This window comes from Branchiostoma floridae, chromosome 1 (assembly GCF_000003815.2).
Source record: "Branchiostoma floridae strain S238N-H82 chromosome 1, Bfl_VNyyK, whole genome shotgun sequence".
NCBI classification, from domain to species: Eukaryota; Metazoa; Chordata; class Leptocardii; order Amphioxiformes; family Branchiostomatidae; genus Branchiostoma; species Branchiostoma floridae.
Genome location: NC_049979.1, coordinates 16675933 through 16698041, shown reverse-complemented (window position 1 = coordinate 16698041; position 22109 = coordinate 16675933). Strand labels below are relative to the sequence as shown.

Here is a 22109-nt window from a genome sequence, read left to right as displayed (position 1 = left end):
GAGAGATGCAAACCATGCAAACCAGTCAATCTGTATGTCCTAATCATGGTGATACAATGTACCTTTGTTGTGTTTTGGTAACAGGAATTCTAAAATTCTGTTGAATTCTGTATATCCCTAATATCTTGCAGAGGAAAGGTAAAGATTTTTTTCTTAATTATCCTGTTACTAAATCTAAAGTATTGCTGCCCTGCCTCCTTGCAGGAATATGACAAACTGCAGTATCATGACTATGCCATAAAGACCATTATAATTAATAGGTGCAAAACTTACGTCAACAGCAAGTAAGCACTATACCACTAAAAAGACGCAGGACACTGTGAGGTATATGCTATTTTAGAATCTAGTAAATTGAGAATTTTACATATTCAAATGTTATCCTAAGAAATACACAGGCTGCAATCAAACTTTTATGCCAGAAGACACTTACAAACTCGTATGAGCATCTTCTTAGCATCGTCTGTCTTGCAGTCGTGCATCTTGCGGTAATTGGGATCATTTGAGTTCTCCTTGTGTCGCATCTCTAGTCTGTAGCGACGCACCTCATAGGACCTCCAATTCTTCTCTGCAATGGCATTGTCTGTTTTGCGCTCTGAAGTGTGAAAATATCAGATACAATCAAATGAGACATATAACCAGAGGTATTATGCTTTCAGATGTAAACATTTTAAGTCATTCGACATTTTCATGAGAGGGATACTACATGTAGCCTATCTAAAGATGGACAGAAGACAACTATTTCGCACAGCACTAGTATATGTAGTTTTCTTAAAGCTTGCTCAAAAAGTTTGAGTGACAAAAGAACATGATACAGAATTTCTCTAGCCTTATGTTTTTTCCAGATCTTAAATATTTCTCACCAAGAATGATTGGCGCAGGAAATCATGAATGCTTACCAAATCGAGCCTTGTGCAGTGCATCCAGGTCTTTGGAGACACCTAAGTTCAGACCTTCTAGATAGTCAACATAGGAGTAGTGGCCATCGGCTGAATAGTACCTTCCGCTGATGAAGACATTTTCTACAATAGCCCAGCTCTCGTGACCATCTAGTTTCACAAGAATCCGTATAACATCTATATTGTCATTGTCTGTGCCTGTAGACTTCACCAGTACAGCACACAAGTAGAACACTAGGATATCCCTGACTTTCTTGTATTTCAGGAGTGGTTTTTGTTGTGGACAAATGTATTCAGCAATTGGCTCCAATAGGAACTGGTAAATGTGACATCCATCTTCCAAAGAGACTTCCCCAATGATCTCAGCTAGCATAGGCCCATACACTGGGTCCACTATCCAGTACAGCATGAGGTTGAGAAGTTCTTGTGTGAACTTATTGGCTGAGGGGAATAGGATATTCAGCCCAGTAACAATGTTCTTTGCCTAAGGAATCATGAAGAAGAAAACATGTTACAGACTTGTACTCATTTGGATGGGATACAACAAGTACATGTAAGCAAGGACGTTATATGATAGAATGTCCTTGATGTAAGTGGTTAGATAATACACATTGCATAGAATATACTTTGAGTGGAAAGCCAAGAGCTGAGTAAACTACATTCTTCAAGCAGAGGGTTCGGTCGGGATTATGCGTAAAGAACATAGGATTTGTATGAATTGTGTCTAATGATGTTCACCTTTACTTCCACCAAGGACCGAGAACTGTGATATCACACGCAAATGCACAAATTTGCCCCACCAACCTGATTCTTGGTACAGACATTGAAGTGCACAGCAAGGGCTCGAACAGTGTGCAGTTTGTTGGTCCAAAACCATGTGTTGTCATCATCCTCCCACTCATTATGTTCCAAATTTTCCACCCAAAACTCCACCAGAAACTGCACAATGGTGGTAACTGGGCACTTTTTACACGGTTGGTACAGTCTAGAGTAGTCCCGTGTACACATCTCCATGTACTTCTGTCTGCCTTCTACAACTGCTTTCTCAAGCTCAACAATCACACTTGAAGGCAAGGCTTTGAACTCTTTCTGCAGTTTTTTCTTTTCTTCATCAGTCAGCTTCTTGGGAGCTTGTTGCTGTTCAATCCTTGCCAGGTGAATGTTCCAGTGTGAAGGCAGATGTGCCACCATCCACTCACTACATGTTGTATATTCTCCTTCGGTTGTCTTTGTAGTCTTGTGGTTTTCTTTACATGAAGACTCTGTTAGTGTTATGGCTGCAATATCATAAAAAGGCAGAATTTCAAATCATCCGTAACTCCATAGTTCAATTAGTTGCCCTCAGAATCCTCTATTAAGTAAAGCCACAATCAAATAAGGTGTTGTTGATACATGTACACTCAAGGGCTTGGATTAACTCTTTCTGGTGCTACTTTTTGACACTATATAGTGTAAATCATAGTGTCTTCTCGGTACCAAACTTTCACGGTCTGAGAAAATTTAACTTGTTCTCGGAACTAAATGTTCACTGTTGCGGTAAATGTACATGGAAAAAGTCTGTGAATTATTTGTTATCAGTAATGATAAGTTCACATTACAGTCGTCACCGTGAAAACCGTGAACATAACAGTACATTGAAAAAATCAGGAATTACAGTAGTTCTTATAGCTATAACACAAAATTTAACAAGATGCCAAAGCTGGAATTACGTTGAAACAAAAGGTGAAAGGATGGTCAAACAAGGACATCCTATGTAATTGGATATGATAACCCCTGCCTGCTAGCTCGGTATTATCGCCCGTCATTCAGTAGCGAGCGTCACCGAGCGAGCACGCTTCTCTGTCTCCTACTAGTCCTAGCTATACCAGTGAAGTTGTGTTTTTTCAAGAATGACAACTGCATGACATATTGAACTCTAACCTGATGTCTCCTTCTTGCTGTCAAGTTCATCAAAGTAGTCCTCTACCTTGTCACACATCATCTCATACTCGTCACAGTCCATGTAGTCATCCAAGCTGAACTGGCTGTTCACATCACACCAGTCATTATCTGCAAACACCATGATGAAATATATTTAGTTTGGGAATAACAATACACCATATGGTATTCTAAACTGATACTGTTGTTGTTGTTGTTGTCTCTCCAACCGCTTCAGATTCGTCCGTAACTGGTAACAGGATACAAATTTCAAAGCACTACAATTAGCTCTATTCACAAAGGATTACAGTCAGATAACACTTCATGGTCTGTCTCTCAAATTGATTGATTGTTGTCAATTATGCTAATCTTGCTAATAGTAAAAATAACAAACTCACACAGATTAAGTAGAAGTTGAAAAGTTGATAATAATGTTAAAATTTGAAGTCTTACATTATGTGCCCAACAACAAATTACATGCTGAACTATATTGTGTTAGAATACAACAACATGACAGACTGACATTTCAGGCGCTGTCTACGGTGTTAAAAAACTATTTTACAGCAATTTGAAAGCAGTATATGCTCAAGTAGTAAACAACGTTAATATATTCATCCACGTGAGCGCATCTCCTTCTGACAAAATTACTTCAGGACTTTGTTTGGATATTGGGTGTTTTCTGGGGTGGCACTACAATGTATTGGCGCAAAGGCTACTGCTAAACCTTCTAGCTTATCTCACCTGAGTCTTCGTCACTTGTAGCTGTCTCTATGCGGTCGTCTTTAGTTGAAATCCCAGCGAGAGCTTTGGCGAAGTCAAAAGTTCCACTTTTGGCCGCCATATTGTTGAAGTGCCGCCAAAGGAATGTTCCACCGGAAATGAGGGGGGGTGCTGTTTGGAGTGCATACATCACACAAAAGGATAATAATTTGTGACCTGTTGGTAACTTTGATGAAGATCAACGGAATGATATGAAAATTATGCATTTAAAGCATAGACCTGCCTAATTGACAAAATTTGCATAATCGATTATATGATTCCACAGTGGCAAATAACGGAAATTTCATACTTGTGGCATTTGTTACATTAAGGTGAACATAAAAATGCAAATCATAACCTAATTTGCATAATAAAAGAGAATTGTATAATACTTTTCTATTTGATGATGGAACTGACAAATGAAGGTTAGATAGAATGAATATCATCAAACATGAATTATTTGGGGACTGAGTCCCAACTTGATCTAGCGTTGTTAGATAAAGTTTAGTTTTGTCATAGAGTCCATTCCAATGGGTTTTAGGCAATATTTATAGTCTGAATTATTTTGAATAAAAGAATATCTGAGCCACAATAATTAAATTCTTTTTTAAAAACTGACTAAGAAAATACTCATCTATTTGAATTCCTTTGAATATTTTAGAAACATTTTGAAAGTAGTCTAACTGTACAAAAATATCTTTATTTAGAATAATTGTGAAACCCCTGTGTGATTATTTCACATTTACAAATATCTACAAATATTTGTAAACCTTGCCAAATGGTAAAATTAGTTTACTGCCCCCATAAAAGTAAGCCCTATTGTTGCATCTGTATATTTTTAGATTTCACTGCTGGGCACTGGTGGATCCTTAATGGTGGGCCATTGTTGCATGGCACCCAACCATACTTTGGCAATGAACTCCCATGACGTAAAAGGTGTTATGAAGCCTTCGGTGACGTTAAATCTGAGCAGTGAGATTATAGATGGACCTCATTGATCTGAGCAAGAAAGTTTTATCATAAATAGATGAATAAATCCAATGACCTTCCATATGACCAAGGAACTGGATAAAAGCTCCTTGATAAATCTGTGCAACAACGCTTGATTAGAATATTTTGACAATTCAATTGAAGTTCAATCCAATGATGTCATTGATGAATTGAAACATTTCCTCACAGCCCAGGCAAAGTGCACTAATCATGAACTTTCAACGCACACCTGTAAGATCCTGTGTCATAGACCAAGGAAGCTTGTCTATGTGAGGAAGATTCATAATTACTGCACTTATATTTTATTCCGCTACGTGGCGCCCGTGTCACGCGGTAAATATCGACAGTGCTTCGTGTGGGAGAGTTCATTATAAATAAGGGGTCATAAATTCTATGTATCAGGTATATTGTATCAATATCATCTTTAAATAAAATCATAAGAATAGAAGTATATCATTTTAGAATATGATTGAATGTTTATCTTGAAGATTTCTATGATTAAAAAGTTAAAATTTACACCCGATCTGCCAGGTTTTCTAATGAGCCATGCCAAATGTGTCACAATTGCAACGGGAGATATGATTGGCTTGCCTTGCAAAGAAGTCACAGTATTGACCAATGATTGCACTTTTGACATCATTGTCTCCCAGACCTGTGGCCGCCTTTTTCGAAGCGCTGAGTGCGGGAAAAACCTGAAAGATCACCGCAAACACTCGTTTACGTGCATTCTATCGTCCATATTCCTGTTTGAAAAGGAAGGTAAGTAAGTCGTTGCATATGAGTTTCAAATACGTTTTCACAGGATCTTTTCTTAGTGTCGTGTCATTCATTATATCGGCTGATACCTTGAGAGGGAGGGGGGCGCGACATAATTTTGTAGACAGGGTCACACTTGGCGAAAGAAAGTCGTATGAAATCATGAATACCCGAAGTTCTGGCTCCGTAGTTGTTTAAGAGGATAAAGTAGGTACTGCTGTGCTGTTCCTGTTTTCTTGGAGGGGCTAGAGGTTTTTCCCCGGAGCAGGCTCAGGGCCAAGGAAAAGGTCGCGACCAACCAAATTATATATGTATACAGTCACTTCTTCAACAAGAGAGAGATACGCTATTTCACAGAGTTCACTACGCTTGTGCGAGCGACAGGAACCCTGGGTAGTAAGTAGGTCAAAGGTAACGGCCCATCAGAAATAAACAGTCTCATCTAGACCATTGTTTCGACTTGCATGACAATCTCCGCAATGTAAATTTATATGTTTGTTCTGTGACATACCAACCTGATGAAACTATTTGTCGAGTTATATGTTATTCCAATGAGTTTTTTTCAGATTTGAATAAACCTCCTTGGTTGTTCATTTCTTGCAAAACACAGAAGTGCAACAGTGGGTATGACAGGGTCATTGTTCCTTGTCCTTCCACAGAGCTCACCATTGCCCCAGCATGCCTCAGCAGAAGCTGAGTGACCAGCCCATGTCCCTGGTGTGTGAGTGGGCCTCCTGTCAGACGGTGTATGTAAATGTGGACAGTTTCATGAGGCACATCAGGGAGCACCACTATCCACACTTCACTCCTGCACAGAAGGACAGGCCAGACATGCCAGGTGCACCTTCAGACTTATCTATCTTCAAGATACTTTCTAAGGAAGGCTTCCCTAATAATAAGGAGGTTCATGGTTCCAACTACACATGTGCTGCAAAATGTGTTGTGGGTCATATGTCAAAGGTGAAGGTTGCTGAAACATGGCCCAAACATATCTGAACATGTATTAAGCATAGCTTAGACAAGGACTGTTTACGAGCAGGACCTCCTTGGTACAAGTTAGGGCCTTTACCTTTGCCATACCACCCACAATACATTTGGTTGTGCAGGTTTGTATGCAAATGCAACATTTGAAACAACTGCATTGAATAGACATAAATGTTTAACACCTGCATTCAAGTACAATGTAGGTGTCCGTACATACAATGTACATTCTATATCTTTTGCATCTTTGCTGGTGCTCCTAAGTTTTAGGAGTTAGGAGCGCCATGCTTCTAGGTCAAAAAGTTAGTCTGGAGCCCTGATCTGTGTCACAAAAACTGTCTTAATTTTTCCCAAATACACAGATGAGTACTTCTGCCAGTGGATGGATTGCGGTGCCTTTGCAGGCAACTTCCCGGAGAGTCTGCTGCGCCACACGTACTACCATGCCCACCACGCCAAGCTGAAGTGGCTGGGCATGCAGGTGGCCAGGAATAACCAGGAGAACCACTGTTTACTGGACAAACAGAACCACAACTACCTCGTGGACATCCCAGACAGGATGCAGTGTTCGTGGGAAGATTGTGGGGTCAGTAAGCTAATGTTGAGGGAAAACATGTTCTGATGACATTATCAATTTTCACTACACTGTGTAATACTGGTACTGTGTTTTTCTTTTTTAGCTTGCCAAATTGCAAGTTGTAGTACTGGTACTGGTAGTTGTTGTTTGCCAAATTGCAATGTGTACCTATGCTCAAAAGTTTAGGTATTCCCTGCCCAGATATCTGTGTTTTGATTGCATTCCCTGCTTATCTTAAATGCTTGACATTTTCTCAGTGGTTTTATGTTCACGGTGACAGCATCACTGCAACTTAAAGCCAATGTGAAAATTTTTTTATTATTGTACATTGTACAGTGTGTGACAAATGTAAAACACTTGATTTTCATCTTACCACAAAATTAAATCACTGTGAAGGCATTTAGAGCATTACCTTGGCTTTGACAGACATCATCATCCCATCTGGGTATCACCTTTACATTTTTGGTTGATGCTCAGATAAGAAAAAAATGTCATTTGATGTGTAGATTTCCTGATGTAATTTTGTGCAATGTTTGAGTAATATAGCATTTCAACCATCCTATTGCTCAATGTGATAAAGAAAGAAAAATGTGTGTTTTATCTCAGGCCATAGTGGATAACCCTGAACACTACTTCCGCCATGTTGAGATGCATGCCATGAGCTCGGACCACCCAAACGGGCCATCAAACATGCCAATGGTACCATGTAAATGGGCAGGTAAGCATGGTAATTTTGATGTAATCATCAACTTCTGTAAGGCTAAAGTTTTGGTATTTATATATATGGTTTTTATCACTTGCAGGAAGTACACTGGTGTGAATAGACATACCAATCCTTCTGATGGTGTTTGTGGCCTCAGTGGAATGTACTATTACTAGAAATGTAATAAAAGTGTCAGACCTTGTTCCAACAGTGTTGGTTACATGTCTGTTCCATTCTTATTTTCCCAGGCTGTCAGTCAAGTTTTAAGAACAAGTTCAAGTTGAAGGAGCACATGCGAGTGCACACCCAGGAGAAGCTGTTTGCCTGCTGGATCTGCGGAGGCCTCTTCTCCAACAGAACCAAGTTCATGGACCATATCAAGAGACAGGCGGCACCAGAAGGTGGGTAGGGCTGGGCAGGGCTGACTGTAGGTGCCAGGATACTTCACCCCAACTTCCTTACGTTCATGGGCAAACAGAAAACTATTCTCATATAAAAGTCACAGAATCCGCAAATGATAAAAAAAAGTGGGGCTTCCTCTGAAGCCAAACCCAACTTGCCTAGATACAGCCAACACTAGTCTTTGAATTAGTTTCTTGTTACAAGAATGTAATTCACTTGCCTTGTCACATGAACATGTACATTCTATGTTTCCTATGTCTCTAAGTCTAACACATTTATGTTTTCCAAAATTATTGTCCATGACTTGTACATGTACAGTTAGCAATTAGCCTATTGCATTGGACACAAATGTGCAAATAAACTTTCCTTTATTGAAAAAGCAGTCTGTGGGCAGTGGTTTGTATTGGCATTAGTAAGATTAAAAATTGTATGCAGTATTCTTGTGATTTACATCATTACTATCTTCCTTTCTTGTTACAGACCAGAGTTACCAGTGCTCTCATTGCTCCAAACGGTTCTCAACAGAAAGGCTTCTGAGGGATCATATGAGACATCATGGTAAGGATCAAAATTAAGTGGGATTGTGTTGTTCCTACTTTATTCATCTGTCTATCTCAATAATTTTTAGTCAGGTAAATTGTACCTTGTCCTCTTTACTTTACTTTTTTGTATTGTACTGTGTTAAAAATTGTCTTGTAAATTACTCCTTTTCCTTGTCCCAGTCCCAACCTCAACAACCCAAGTACCCATGCATGAGCTACTGTAGCTTTAGAGCAAATTGTGACTGTCCTAATTTGCTGACCATTCTTTTATCTCCAGTGAACCACTACAAGTGTCCCCACTGTGACATGACGTGCCCCACACCATCAGGACTACGCAGTCACATCAAGTTTCGTCATGAAGAGGACCGACCCTACCAGTGTGAATTCTGTCACTACAAGTAAGAGTCTAATGTGCTGTTATATTATGACCTCCAGTTCAATAATGCAGTCTTTGCCATACATTTGTTTCTTCATGCAGGGCTCGAAATTCATTTTTGGGATTAGGTGCACTGGTGCACCCAGCTTAAAAAATTGGGTGCACCAAAACGTTTTTGGGTGCACCACTTAAATTTAAGTAAATGACCTAATGATAAAACTTAATCACAAGCTTCAAATTCTTAAACAAGTACCATGGCAGACATTTTTATTATCTTTTTAGCACTTAAATGTCAAGAATATGATGTATACTAGTATACTTTGATATCTTAACATACATAAACGTAAGAAAATATTTGGGAGCACCCTGTGCACCCACAAAAACTAATTGGGTGCACAGCTCCAATTTTGGGTGCACCTGGGTGCACATGCACCCAGTATTTCGAGCCATGTCATGATATCAATAGAAGTGCCTTTGAAAATTCTAGCAGACATTTATTTTGGTATTAAGACCTTTCCAGGAAGTGGGTTGCTTCTTTTGCTACAAGATTTTGTAGAACTGTGCTTGGTCCTGCAGGTGTAAGACTAACTACGACCTGCGGCGTCACATGGACAGCCACAGTGTGGAGAAGATCTACCAGTGCCAGCAGTGTGACTACAGCAGCAAGGCCTACAACAGTCTCAGGGACCATCTCAGGAAGGACCATCAGGTCAGAGAAATCACACAGGTCTACAAGTAGTGGTTCACTATTGATTGAAAACACCAGCATGAAAAAGAAGCAGTGATTACTTGGCATATATTTACTGTATATTTACTGTATGTTGATACAGGAATTTAGACTTTCTCGTTGATAGCAGTAAGCTTTAAGGGAACCTGCAGATGATGCCATGGTTATTTCTTGTGTCTAAGGCTAATACTGAACCATGAAGTTCTTAACTTCTGACAACAGTGAGTAGCTGTTATAACCTCAGCTTGAGAAGTATTTCAAAACAAATGGTGGAATTCGAAGAAGCAGAAGTTATTGCATCCTGATGTTGCATTTTGAAGTATAGATTACAATACAAATTGATACAAATGCTCTAAATGGCCATTTGAATTCCAAATCTTCAAGATGAAATCCTTCATGTTGCAACTAGTTACTGCATGGTGTGGTGCTAGATGATAGTGTTGTTCATACTATATGCAGTCAGTGTATGGTATGTATTGTACATGTAATCTGTAACATGTGCCTGTTGTGCGCCCAGGGTGGAGGTGCAGTACAGCGGTACCTGTGTCACATCTGTCAGAAGGTGTACAGCAGAGGAACAGGCCTGACTCGCCATCTCAAGACTGCTCACAAGTTTAAGTGGCCTTCAGGACACAGTAGGTTTAGGTAAGTAGGGAGCTATAGCATGTTTGATGAACTAAAATCATATACATTTGTAAACATTTATTTTGAGAGGATGTTTATGGAGAATATACGTATGTGGTTCCATCTCCTTGTCAGCAACTACAGCACTAGCATATTTTCTAGACCATGTGTTGTCTAGTACAACACTACTTGGATGATCCTGTATCAATACACATACTACACATGTACATCCACTGTCCTTGTGCAGGTACAAGGAGCATGATGATGGCTACCTCAGACTGCAGACTATCCGTTATGAAAGTGTTGAACTGACAGAGATGCTGATGAAACCCCAGAGTGAGCAGGAAAGTCCAGATGTGTCAGACAGGGACTCTGTTCCATCACCTATCCCTCACTCTGGCAAGGATACACCTCAGGATGGAAGCACAGAGTCTGTCCCATCACCAATACATCCATGTATCCCTCCACCTGAAAACTACCACAGCAAAGGCAGCACTACATTGGAAGAAATGAACCAAGAAGGAGCACTCTTACAGAACAGTCAGGTTAGCATTACTCTGCAAGATGCCTCAATATCCCAGGATGGACACATGGACAATCATGCAGGAGTTGTCCTTGACCCCAGCACAGTCCACACAGATGCAGCGCACATCCTTGCCAGCGTGGCCACTCACCAACCCCTCGGCACATTCTCAGACAATCACGTAGCTGTTGGGAGTAACCACGCGGTGCCGGGGGTGTCCGTGCCCAGCTGTGGCCAGGTGGAGGGGACTGCTGTGGTTCCCCACACACATCCTACAGAACTCCTGTGGCAGGTCCTGCCTACACCGGGGGGACATCAGGAGGTCAGTATGCACCAGCCAGTCTCCACACTAACCCTGCAGACTGGAGGGGCCCAGGAGGTGGTGTACAGCATGGTGGAGATCACCACAGATGGGAACATGGTGACGACACAGCCAGTCATGACAGGGAACAGCCTCGGGGGCCATGCTGTGGGACAGAGGGAGGAGGTGTCATTGTCAACCCTGAAGCAGACTGCAGAGGAAATGGGAATACAGGTTATAGGATTTGACTAGAGTGATGCCATGCTGCTTCAGTTTATATGTAACTCCATATGCCTATGTTCAACAGAAAGTCATTGGTTTCCTTTGGGCACATGTGCCAAGAAGAAGTGAACAATTTATAGAATAAATGCTGTTTAGCTCTCCTCCAAATTGCTATTTTTTTTTTTTTTTTTTTTTTTTGTGTGCAATGAGGTGCAGGTATATCAAGTTAGCTTTGGGTACAGGTATTTAACATGACAATTGTTGCAATTCAGATGTTCAAAAAACAAATGTTTCATTAATTTTGTATTTGTACTTACATGTAGTAGTATAGAATTATTTCATGTGTGGAAATGATGTATACAGACCTTATTCAGATTGAGAAAAGTTTTTGTTGGTAAAAATGCATCCCATGCTATATTGTTGAGATAACTTCCAAAAGCAGCCCCATTGACAAAATTGGAGTTTTTCATTTGATATTAATTTTGTTTTGCAACTGCTGCTTGTAGTGTCCTAGTTTTGTGAATTGCAAATTTATCAGTAAGTTATTAGCAATGTTGACAACCTATTTACTTGACTGCCAACAATGAAATACAATGTATAAATTGAGTACATTCAAACAATAGCTATTGTTAAGGGGTCTGTTACTGTACCCCCTGTTGCATGAAGCTCTGTACATGTCTCCCTATTACTATTTGTTTTCTTTTGCCTTTGTGTTCTTTATTTTTAATGAGGCAGCAAAAGTTTTATTATGATATAATAAAGATATAACAAAATATCAATATCTTTTTATGAATTTCTGGTTTGAATTAATCTTTCCCATCTTGTTGGTCACTGTTTTAAAACTACTCTTATATGATACGTTAACTGGGGGTACTTGTGGTAAAAGTAAACAAAAGAAAAAAGATTGCATGGTTGTTATAGATTGATTAATTAATTGAGCATGTATCATACACAGGCCGGAGTACAACAATAAACACCTCTTGAGCAGCCTAGTCAGCCGTACATGTCATCAAAATTAGGAAACATAATAATTACATCATTATGGAAGAAGCTTCCACGAAATTGCTCCAATCAAAAACTTTTCAAGACGGTAAACAAGATCTTTCTTCAGGATCCAGTAGTGTAACCCAAAACGCATTGAGTGGCTCCATGAGCCTTGTTTTGTGGTGAACTTCAAGTAAAAAAAGGAAAGGTACGTGTATCATCACGATGCATTAGACTAGATACCAAGATAAATGGACTACATAACGGCCCGGGAGTAAAAGCATCCTTTAGAAAGATGTCGATTTCGGCAGCTCGTACTGTCCTAGACAATGTGTGTTGTGGTCTGTATGTTCATGGTGAGAAGTTATAGGAGCATCTCGTCTTTTGGAAGTTGTCCCTTCATGCCCTGAGCTGTGAGCATTTGGGGGTGTGTGTGTAGACATCCTCAGTACCTTGTCACACGGTCATGAATTCTCAACTGCGGACTACATTGGACATGGACGTCTTGTGGTTGAGAGACTGCTTAGTGGAAAGCAGTCCTTTGAATAACTGCGTCATGGAAACCAGCATGGACGTCTGTTGTAGTCAACTTTTTCTCATTGTCAAAAATGCATGATGTCATCAAATGATTTCATCCACTTTCACAGACGATTTACGCCTCTTCGAATTGGATGTTATGTAAACTCTTGACACCTGCTGTACAACTCGGCAACAACAACATGGGCATTTAACTTCTGCTCCAGGTAAAGAGCTGTCGACAAAATACTGTTGGAAGAAAAACTCCGGAAGTGATGATGCAAATCTAAATTTAGACTCCGTTTTTCTCCATCTGTCTTTACAGCTCTTTTTTCATCTTTTGAAAACATCAACCTTTGAAAACGGTGTTTGCGTTAAGTATCAAACTTTACAGCTGTCGAAATTGACACCTTTCTAAAGGTTTTTGAAGTAACCATTTATTTTGAGTAACTTCTAATTCACCGTAATGGTGGCACCTGCACCTCTCCTTATTCTGATGACACAGAGGCTTGCTAAGCTGCTTAAAACGTGTTTACTGTTGTATCCACACATAATACATGCTCTACACTGCGCTAGCCTTGGTGCCCTTGGTCACACAAGCCATAGCTGTCATCACGTTACATGGTGGATCTGGTGCAGTATTATTATTACCGAGATCAATAAACTAACGAGCCATTCAGAGGCTGAAGGTCAGTCAGGTCCCTTGTCCGCTGACAAAAGTACACAATGGTAGCTACTTTGTATTTGCTCGCAATTGAGTAGGTTCACTTAATAGCCTTTGTTGACACCCGTAAGTTTAGATATTTGAAAACCTGGAGATTTTCGCCACTGTGGTTGAACAAAGGGTCCCGTGGCTAAATGAGAACACGATAACATTGCGGTATGACCGGAATGTCCTTAGAATTTGTACAAAACCATCCTGACGTCCTCCAATAGAGTCGCGTTATTTTCGACTGCGTCACATCAACACAACACCCACCATAGTACGAAAGAGCTGCCTCAAACTAGATCAGCTCATGATCAGTAGTGCCCTCCTGAGAATCGAGCCCGCGTATAAAAGTTAGGCACAAAGAAAACTAACGAACTTTCGTGACGGTGGTGCAGAAATATAACAGCGAGGTGAGCTGAGATTTAGTCCCTTTCGTTGTCTTGCTTGGGTTTTGTGAAACTTTTCTGATGTATCGGTAGACTGCGCTTTTCTATTTCGAGACTTTTGCTGAAAGACCAAACTGCGTCACCAGAATACGGGTTATTCCCGTTAGGACATTTGTCGTTTTGGGTGAATCTTTTCTAAAATGTTTTTAGATAGAACACGTTATGATCGCATGACATTTCCCCAGGCCAGATACCCGGAGAGATACTGAGATGGGGATTACTGGAGTGTTGGGCCGGAGGTGTGACGCGGTCATGAGAAGCGGCCGGGTTTTGAACGGCCAGTGTAAGTGTGGGAGATCTTCTTTGTGGAACGTCGGGCTTTGTATCCTTCGCAAAAGCAGCTCGACTGTAACCAACGTGGGGATGGAAACATGCGTCGATCCCACAGCAAACAAGACTGACGTGGCTGTGCGCCCCTTCCACGAGATCCCTGGACCCAAGGGGCTCCCCATCATTGGGAGTCTGTGGGAGTACACATTCCTTGGTAAGAGACTTTTCAGGGTCCAGTTTTACGTCGCCCACCATAACTTCTTGATGTGATAAGTTTCATGGAAGACTTCAGCTGCTTAACAGCGCAGATGTAAGATGGATTTGACTCGCCGAAGTCCTCTGGTCTTCTTTGCGTCATTTTCATGAACCATCTTTTTTCAGGAAAGCTTGATCCCAGGCGCTTTGACGAGGTGCTGTGGAACCGCTACCAGGAGTACGGTAAAATCTACAAAGAGGACCTCGGGCCACGGGGAACGTTTGTCCGGATAGCCGATCCAGGAGATATTGAGACCGTCTACAGAAACGAGGGAAGGTAAGGTATCTTCACTATACTTGATACATATTTTATCACACCTTCAAATCACATCTCAGTTGCCGAACAAAGACTTTTAAAGGGTCCTAGTATCGACAATTCTAACAACACCTGCAACTTTTTTAATTAGAATTTGATACCTACTTTTAGGTTCTCCTTTGTTGTCAGCTGTTTAATACTGCGTCTTGAGCTTACTTTAGTCCAACGAACATCCAACATCATGTGCAACCAAACTTTTCAAAAACTACATGGCGTGAATTGCAACACCGATCACAATGCATGGGATACAAAAGATCCACCATTCTCTAACCCAGGTACCCGCATCGCCCGTCGTTTCCGCTTGTAAGGGAATCCATGGAGGCGGCTGGACAGGAACTTCTGAAGCACCGAGCACGGTCAGAGTCCAGTTTCAATGGGTGAGTATACACTATCAACATGGGCTGTTGTACCCTCCGTGTCGATGTGTTGGTATGAATACATGAAATTACTAGGTGATGACTGACACGTCACAGACATCGCTGTTGGTGGTACAGGTTGACCTTCTACACAAAACCATTCTTGTCTCGTCAAAATTGAAGATTCGTCTCACACAGATGCGCACATGTGCACATGAGAGTAAACATGACGTCATGTATTCAAGGGGCTATACGTTATAACGTATGTTATAAATGATGATAAACCTGCTCCCGAGATAAGTCAATTCACCCAAGTTTGTCTGTATGTTTGTCTGTAATAACGTGACAACCTCTGGGTGGATTGTGATCATAATTGGTAAGTGGGCAGCTTCTGTAGACACGAAGGGCGAGGTACTGAAGCAGAACGTTAGATTTTTGTATCTTATGTCCTGGACATACTGTGGTCTTGTTTCACTTCACCATTTTAGTTACTATTAAAGACCGTCAAACTTGTTCTCTACAGACAAGGGTTAGAGTGGTACCGTACCCGCAGTGCCGTGAACAGGACACTGCTGAGGAGGAGCGGGGTTGCACTTTTCCACCCAACCTTGAATGAGGTAACGTCAAGTGCTTCTTTTGTCCGGAGTACTGTTGATAAAAAATCCGTGATAGCTCGGTAACTGTTGATAGATGCGGCCTGCATGGAGGAGTGCATTAAGGAAAAACGCCTTTGTGGTAATCCATTAACCTTCTCTTCACCGTGTTGCAACCTTCTAATGATATTTCCTGCTATGTTAGCCTTTAGCGTCGTTACTGTATGATCATGGACCGAGCTCTTTACCAGACAAAGATGTACGGTAATATTAGAAAGTGGCTTCAGGTTTCCAGCACAAGAGAAATGTACAATGACAAACATTACAGTTTCAGGTTATCAACACAAGAGAAATGTACAATGACAAACATTACAGGTACAGGGTTGGATACAAAGTGGTACATGTACCGTTGACCCAAGTGTCAGAAGTTCTTGATTAATTTCTTCCCCGTTTCAGATCTCGGATGACTTCCTGGCTCTCCTGAAGCGGAGCCTAGACGAGAACAATACAGTACCTGACATCACGTGGCAGATACGGCGTTACAACACGGAAGGTGAGTTTATGTGTATCCTTTGGACAGTCTGTATGTACCTAACATCTTATTTTTCTTCAACCTTTACGAGAGACTGGGATCGTAAAGTTTGTCGACATAAGTTTTGATAACAATGTATCTAGTATTTGATTGATTGTTTTGTTTTACACCTTCACATCACTTGGCTTAAAACAAAAACAATGATCATGTTTGCTTGCTTTAAAAATGATTTTTATAGGATGAGCTAACAGCAAGATGTGTTTGTTTTGTCAGTGGCTGGGACCACTATCTTCGGCCGTCGCCCGGGCTGCCTGGAGCCAGACTTCTCGGGGTCCTGCCAAACGTCTGAAATGATCAAGAGCATCGACGACTTCTTCGCCTCCTGGCTGAAACTGGAGATAGGGTTCCCACTGACCAAGTACCTCCTGAAGGACACCTGGAACGGCTACATGAACGCGCACAGAAATATCCTCAGGTACGCCATGTTAGCACAGTTTGACTGATTTGGGTCTGTTTTCTAAGGTCATGATTTTGATAATGATGTAGGGTAGTTTGTGATGTGGATTATTTGCCATAAAGTGTTGCACTCATACAATTTAGCCCAGATTTGCAGAAGTAGCATTTTTTAAATGTCAATAATCAATTAATCTATGTACGTACCAAAAATCACGATGATGCGATAAGTCTCACGCAACCCCCCCAATAAAAACGAAAAAGTTGCAAGGAGGTCCAAACCTATAGAAATTTTTTCCAGAACTTAAGACCTATCTCATACTCATTACATTATGTTCTAAACACAGGACTAAGATATGAAAAACCGACGTTCTGTTGCAATACCATAGACACCTAAAAATACCCTGTCCAAAGTAATTGTACTATTTTTCCTTGACCAAAGAATTGTGAAATACCACATGGACTTGGATGTGGAGTACGAAGACAGCCGACCGAGCGTGTTGGGTTATCTGCTGTCTGAGTCCAGCCTGTCCGACACGGATGCCGCCATGTCGGCTGTGGAACTTTTTGTGGGCGGCATGCAGTCAGTAAGTCATCATCATTAAAAATTGACCCTTATCTTACCCCAATCCTAACCCGTAACCCCTACTCCTACTCTCCAAGCAGAAGTTGGTGGGAAAAATCGTGACCTTTTCCTTTTATCAGTTTCTTTTTTCGAACGGCCTTCCCACCAAGGTGGGAAAAGGTCACGATTTGTCCCACAAACCTCTGCTTGGAGAGCACCTACCCCTACCCATATTCCTAACCCTAGTTACCCTAACCCCGCCTCAACCGTAGCGTACTTCTATCCCAACCTTACCCTAGCCCTACCCTAACCCTAATCCTCATCCTACTCCAACCCTAACCCTACGCTTAGAACAAATATATCTTCTGACTTCTGTACACAAGTCTACTCTGCTTTTTCTATCACGTTACACTGTATAGCAGTCACATAACATACACGTAGTCGTTTTCCTCGTGGCGATAAAAAATCAGTCTTAATCTGCTTTAAATTTTAATGATACTCGCTCTAAGTTTTTTTATACCACTTAAAACAATCAAGTTGCTCCAGGAAAGTCTTCACAAGTGCTATCTATCGGTTTTCCTCAGAGTTCCCATGCAGACATGTTCCAACTGTACGAGCTGGCCCGGCACCCACACGTTCAGGAGACCATCCGGAGGGAGGTTACAGAGGCGCTACCTAAAGGGGAAGCTGTGACGAGTGCCCACCTGCACAAGCTGCCCTACCTCAAGGCTTTTGTGAAGGAGACCTTTAGGTAAATCTCAATCAAGACTACACAGTCTACTGTATATAGGACTTGGAACTTTGAATTCTCAAACACACGCACGCACACACGAGCACGCACCTTCATATGCTTCCCCTGTATAATGATCAGCACGCTTCCTGATCATTTTTCTCTCCGCCCAGGTATGGCATTGCGTGATAGTTACTTCGTTTTTAAAATGATAAATTCTGTTGGGCCTTCTCATCCTCCCACCCAGGTTCCACCCAGTCGGTCTCCTTCACATGCGGATTCTGGACCGCGATGTTGTTCTGTCCGGATATCGTGTGCCGGCTCATGTAAGTATGGTGTTACTGTTACTTCTCTGTTACGCAGCACAAAGCTACTAGTATATAAATCAGGCAGTGTCTGCAGTAACAACACCCGTACCGTGTGCTCTGGCGCCCCTTGTGTCATTCTTATGTACTGCAATACTTGGTTAATGTTTTGCGAGGAAAGCATCAAGGTGTGATGTTGTAACGCGACCAAAATCTATGGTAGGCAACTATGGAAACTTAAATGTCGTTCGGTCTCCATGTGTGCTTGATGTTTCAGAGATGTGTCATTCACCACCTGAACGTCAGAGAAACATGCGATCGTACAAATCAAATGCTCCGACAACTGTACTTTAACTTTTGTAGTAAACTAAATTTAGGTATCTGTCATCCTTGTCCTATCTCCCCCAGACAACAATTGAGATCCCCATGAGTGTGCTTGGTCGGTTGGAGGAGTTGTACCCCCAGGCAGACCGGTTCCTACCCGAGCGCTGGCTCCGTAGGGGCCCGAACGGATTCCGATCCCGCATGTTCAGCCACGTGACTCCCTTCGGCCACGGGCCACGCGCCTGCATAGGTCTGTACCTCAGTGATGCGTTATTGATTGAATAAAAAAAATTAGGCCAATTGCAAGATGACTGATGTCTAATTTTGATGGCCATTGATAGTTGGACGAGGTATCTATGTAGAAATGGACAGAATAAAGCTTTGCCACCGCGTAGGAAATATTTCCCAACAGGGGCCCGGACGGGCTGTTTGCGGGAACGAAAAATTAAAGCGTTTCACAAGAAACATACACAAATCATGCTCATTTTTTACGTTCTCTGTGTGATATCATACCGTTCGTTCCCGCAAATTTAACTGCCCGGCCGGACGCCGGTTTGGAAATGCGACCCGGTAGTACTTGTGATGTCCTCAGCTTTAAGTATAACATAGGGGTAACCGAAGTTGGGCGCGCGGGCCGCTATAACGACAATTTAATCAAGCTAGACACTAGCTATGCGTTTACCAGCAGCAGCACTCCTTAAAACGTGTGTTTCTACGGTATACCTCAAATATGAACGTATATCTCAAATACTAAACGCCACAACATTCAGAAGTTCATTGCCTGTCATATCATATTCCACAGGTCGCCGACTTGCCGAAGACAAGTTCTACATTCAAATAGCTAAGGTAAGAAAGCTCTGCAAAATTGGTATTAAGCATTGGACATGTCAACTGAGAAATGATAACTGGGCAACACAAGTTTTTAGAAATCAGCTATAACTTATATAACATGCTTTTACTTTACAGAAGTACCAAAAGTATTTTATGTCATTTCCAAGTTCATCTGACCTTAGAAATAATTTAATTAAGCAGCTTAGTTACAAAGTATGTTATCTACATGTACATGAACTGATGAAAAGGTTAAGGAACATTTTTATTGCATGATTACAGTTAGTACAGAACTTCGACCTCCACTGTGACGAGGAGGCGGACACAGTGACAGGGTGTTTCCAGGAGCTCTCCCCCACCCCAAACATCCGCTTCACTCCCCGGTAAACGGACAGTCCACGCCTGCCACAGGCCTCAATCTACGTCCTTTATAACAACTATTGTATCTCTTTGACTCAGAGACTGATGTGTGGCGTTGTCACGTGGAGCTTTACTACGCAAACCGGTACCTAGTGTGTACTTCTGCGTGGATGCATGATTTTGCGTTTCTACAAAATGTGTGTTTTATCAAGAGTACTCTATCGTATACAAACGTATCGACTTTTCTCTATGATCATCACTAAAATAAGGTTATCCAACAGTTAACTTAAAAAATGATGTTGATGGAATTAGTTGTTAAGATAACGTGTGATTAGATGATTACTGACGACAGAAGTAACAAATGTTGTTGATGCTGTGGATAGACGAAAACACATTTTCCCTGATGCATAAGTCTACTTCACTAGTTACATTATCATGCCACTTTCCATTTATACGTATTGTGTTGGTTTTCATAGTTTGATTGCTGTCGCCACATGGTCGTTGCAGTGGCAATTCCGGTTTTGAATCAGTTGAAGAAAGTTTAAAGATGGGTAAGCATGCGTTATAATGTGTATCTTGATATAATTATCCCAATAAAGATTACATTGGTTTGTCTACTCTTTGAATACGCCATTGATTTAGACAGCTTACTATCCACTGCAAATACACAAGCAAATACGGCCCGCCTCAGCGAAGTCTGATATGCGGCGAGGATGAGTGAGAGGGTGAGAATCCACAAGCATTACCAATCTTCTCCCATCCTCTTCCCAGTGAGACCATCTTTTCCTTTCATCTCATTCATCTCCTTCCTGTCTACGTAACCCTTTTGACACATTTTCCTGTCATTAAACAACTTAACACTCCTTACATTTCCCCCGCAATGATTGCTGCATAAAGCGACCTAAATTTGTTTTGGCACTTAATGTGAAATAATTAGCTGTGCATATAGTAAGAGAAATCGTCTGTCAGGAAGAATACGCCTAGAAACGCCTACAAATTCCACAGTTAAGCTCGGAAAATTTGAAAAACTAAAATAAGAAACAGCCCCAAACAGAGATTACACAACATTTATTGCTCCAAAAATGACAGGGATTAGGACAGGACGACATGCAATGCATTATTGCTTGACTTTCGTTAATATCATATCTGCGTTGCGTAAGTAATTAGTGTTTATGAACTTTCCACAAGACTGCGTCATTTCAAACAATGTTTATGGTCACAGTCTGTGGGGATTTAGAGAAGAATAGCACTTTTATTCACGTCGCCAGCGTCGCATATTCCTTCAACAAAAGGATCATAGTCAAACCAACTTTTCCTTTTTAAAAGAGAAACACAATACCGTCGCATCGTCAGGAGCCAGTTCACACCCGACGTTCCCGGGTGATAGTTATTTTCTAGAGGGTGGAAAACCATTGCACGATGTTCTCCATCCTACCAGTCAATGCGTGAGGGTTTTGACAGACTGGATTCAAAGTCAAACCTGGGATCCAGTGTTCCCCACGTTGTTGAATGGTCGCCATGGCGTGTTCTCGTCATCAGTAACGGGCGGGTGGATTCCAGGGGACCGGTGAGATGGAGCCCGGGCGGAACTGCACCGTGGAGAACCTCACCTCTGTCAACTGCACGGCTTGGAATGTCACCACGGCACCGCCACTTCCGTCCTTACCTCTGATCTTCGGCACGGCGTTTCCTGAAAACGTCCCACAGGTAAGTTGTGTACCTAAACATCTGTGTTGGCCTAAATTACGTATATTTGAGAACCAAGTGAACATCAGCATTGAGTGAATCAGAGGTCGGTGTCTACTTGGCATTTTATAGCAAGGCATTCACCAGACCAGCAGATGTATCTATAACGCGTCATCATAAGTTGTGATGCTGAGAAGCTTAACTATAGCTTGTGTAATATTTTTCAGGCAGCATACTTACTGGTGGTCCTGACCCTGTGCTTGTTGGGGAACACTGCGGTGATCGGGACAGTGTGGTTGGACGAGCGGCTGCACGAACCACCCAACCTCCTCCTGTCCGGACTCTGCGTAGCCGACATCTTGTACGACCTGCTTGTCGTCCCTGTCATGCTTAGTGAGTATTATGTTATCATCCTATTTCATCAATGTGGCTATTAGTCTAGCAGACACATGGATCATCTTTATTGATATGTAACGCTGATTGTAGAATTCCTTTCCTAGATAAGTGTTACATTTTCCACACGATCTTTAGGATTGATTGCCTACCAAAATTACCACTACGTAATACGTCAGTGTATAATTGTAC

The 22109-nt window shown here is 41.6% G+C and overlaps 4 protein-coding genes across 4 annotated transcripts in view; 2 read left to right on the top strand and 2 right to left on the bottom strand.

Annotated features, from left to right (window-relative positions):
- LOC118409565 overlaps positions 1-5586 on the bottom strand; it is a gene marked incomplete in the record, with an annotated part of 7569 nt that extends 1983 nt beyond the window's left edge. The window contains 6 exon segments of the mRNA XM_035810676.1: positions 431-592; positions 897-1380; positions 1701-2173; positions 2817-2945; positions 3555-3704; positions 5489-5586. Of these exon segments, the coding sequence (XP_035666569.1) occupies positions 431-592; positions 897-1380; positions 1701-2173; positions 2817-2945; positions 3555-3654 (1348 nt within the window).
- Positions 5142-12069, top strand: LOC118409556 (histone H4 transcription factor-like). The gene is made up of 10 exons (XM_035810665.1): positions 5142-5321; positions 5978-6156; positions 6662-6885; positions 7483-7594; positions 7828-7980; positions 8462-8539; positions 8801-8921; positions 9476-9608; positions 10144-10271; positions 10498-12069. Exons 2-10 carry the CDS (start codon positions 5997-5999, stop codon positions 11324-11326), a joined length of 1938 nt encoding a protein of 645 aa, XP_035666558.1. The 5' UTR covers positions 5142-5321; positions 5978-5996; the 3' UTR covers positions 11327-12069.
- Positions 12070-13353: 1284 nt separating this feature from the next.
- LOC118428715 (cytochrome P450 10-like) lies at positions 13354-19898 on the top strand. The gene is made up of 13 exons (XM_035838907.1): positions 13354-13915; positions 14137-14435; positions 14603-14753; positions 15068-15169; positions 15672-15765; positions 16198-16294; positions 16547-16748; positions 17169-17313; positions 17876-18042; positions 18269-18347; positions 18735-18900; positions 19453-19496; positions 19761-19898. The coding sequence occupies exons 2-13, from the start codon at positions 14162-14164 to the stop codon at positions 19863-19865; spliced, it is 1626 nt and encodes a 541-aa protein (XP_035694800.1). The 5' UTR covers positions 13354-13915; positions 14137-14161; the 3' UTR covers positions 19866-19898.
- Positions 19899-21352: 1454 nt separating this feature from the next.
- LOC118428784 lies at positions 21353-21944 on the bottom strand. Its single transcript, XM_035839028.1, has 2 exons — positions 21765-21944; positions 21353-21528 (listed from the first exon to the last, which is right to left on the bottom strand). The coding sequence occupies exons 1-2, from the start codon at positions 21910-21912 to the stop codon at positions 21374-21376; spliced, it is 303 nt and encodes a 100-aa protein (XP_035694921.1). The 5' UTR covers positions 21913-21944; the 3' UTR covers positions 21353-21373.
- Positions 21945-22109: the final 165 nt, after the last annotated feature.

What these genes read in the sequence shown, in the direction of transcription:
- LOC118409556 (XM_035810665.1), top strand. Translation starts at nt 5,997, where the DNA reads ATGCCTCAGCAGAAGCTGAGTGACCAGCCCATGTCCCTGGTGTGTGAG. An exon ending in GGATCATATGAGACATCATG is followed by an intron (nt 8,540 to 8,800) that starts GTAAGGATCAAA and finishes TTTTATCTCCAG; the next exon opens with TGAACCACTACAAGTGTCCC. An exon ending in TGTGAATTCTGTCACTACAA is followed by an intron (nt 8,922 to 9,475) that starts GTAAGAGTCTAA and finishes TTGGTCCTGCAG; the next exon opens with GTGTAAGACTAACTACGACC.
- LOC118428715 (XM_035838907.1), top strand. Translation starts at nt 14,162, where the DNA reads ATGGGGATTACTGGAGTGTTGGGCCGGAGGTGTGACGCGGTCATGAGA. An exon ending in GCGCACAGAAATATCCTCAG is followed by an intron (nt 16,749 to 17,168) that starts GTACGCCATGTT and finishes CCTTGACCAAAG; the next exon opens with AATTGTGAAATACCACATGG. An exon ending in CGGGCCACGCGCCTGCATAG is followed by an intron (nt 18,901 to 19,452) that starts GTCTGTACCTCA and finishes CATATTCCACAG; the next exon opens with GTCGCCGACTTGCCGAAGAC.
- LOC118428784 (XM_035839028.1), bottom strand. Translation starts at nt 21,912, where the DNA reads ATGACAGGGACGACAAGCAGGTCGTACAAGATGTCGGCTACGCAGAGT. An exon ending in GCACAGGGTCAGGACCACCA is followed by an intron (nt 21,529 to 21,764) that starts GTAAGTATGCTG and finishes GGACGTTTTCAG; the next exon opens with GAAACGCCGTGCCGAAGATC.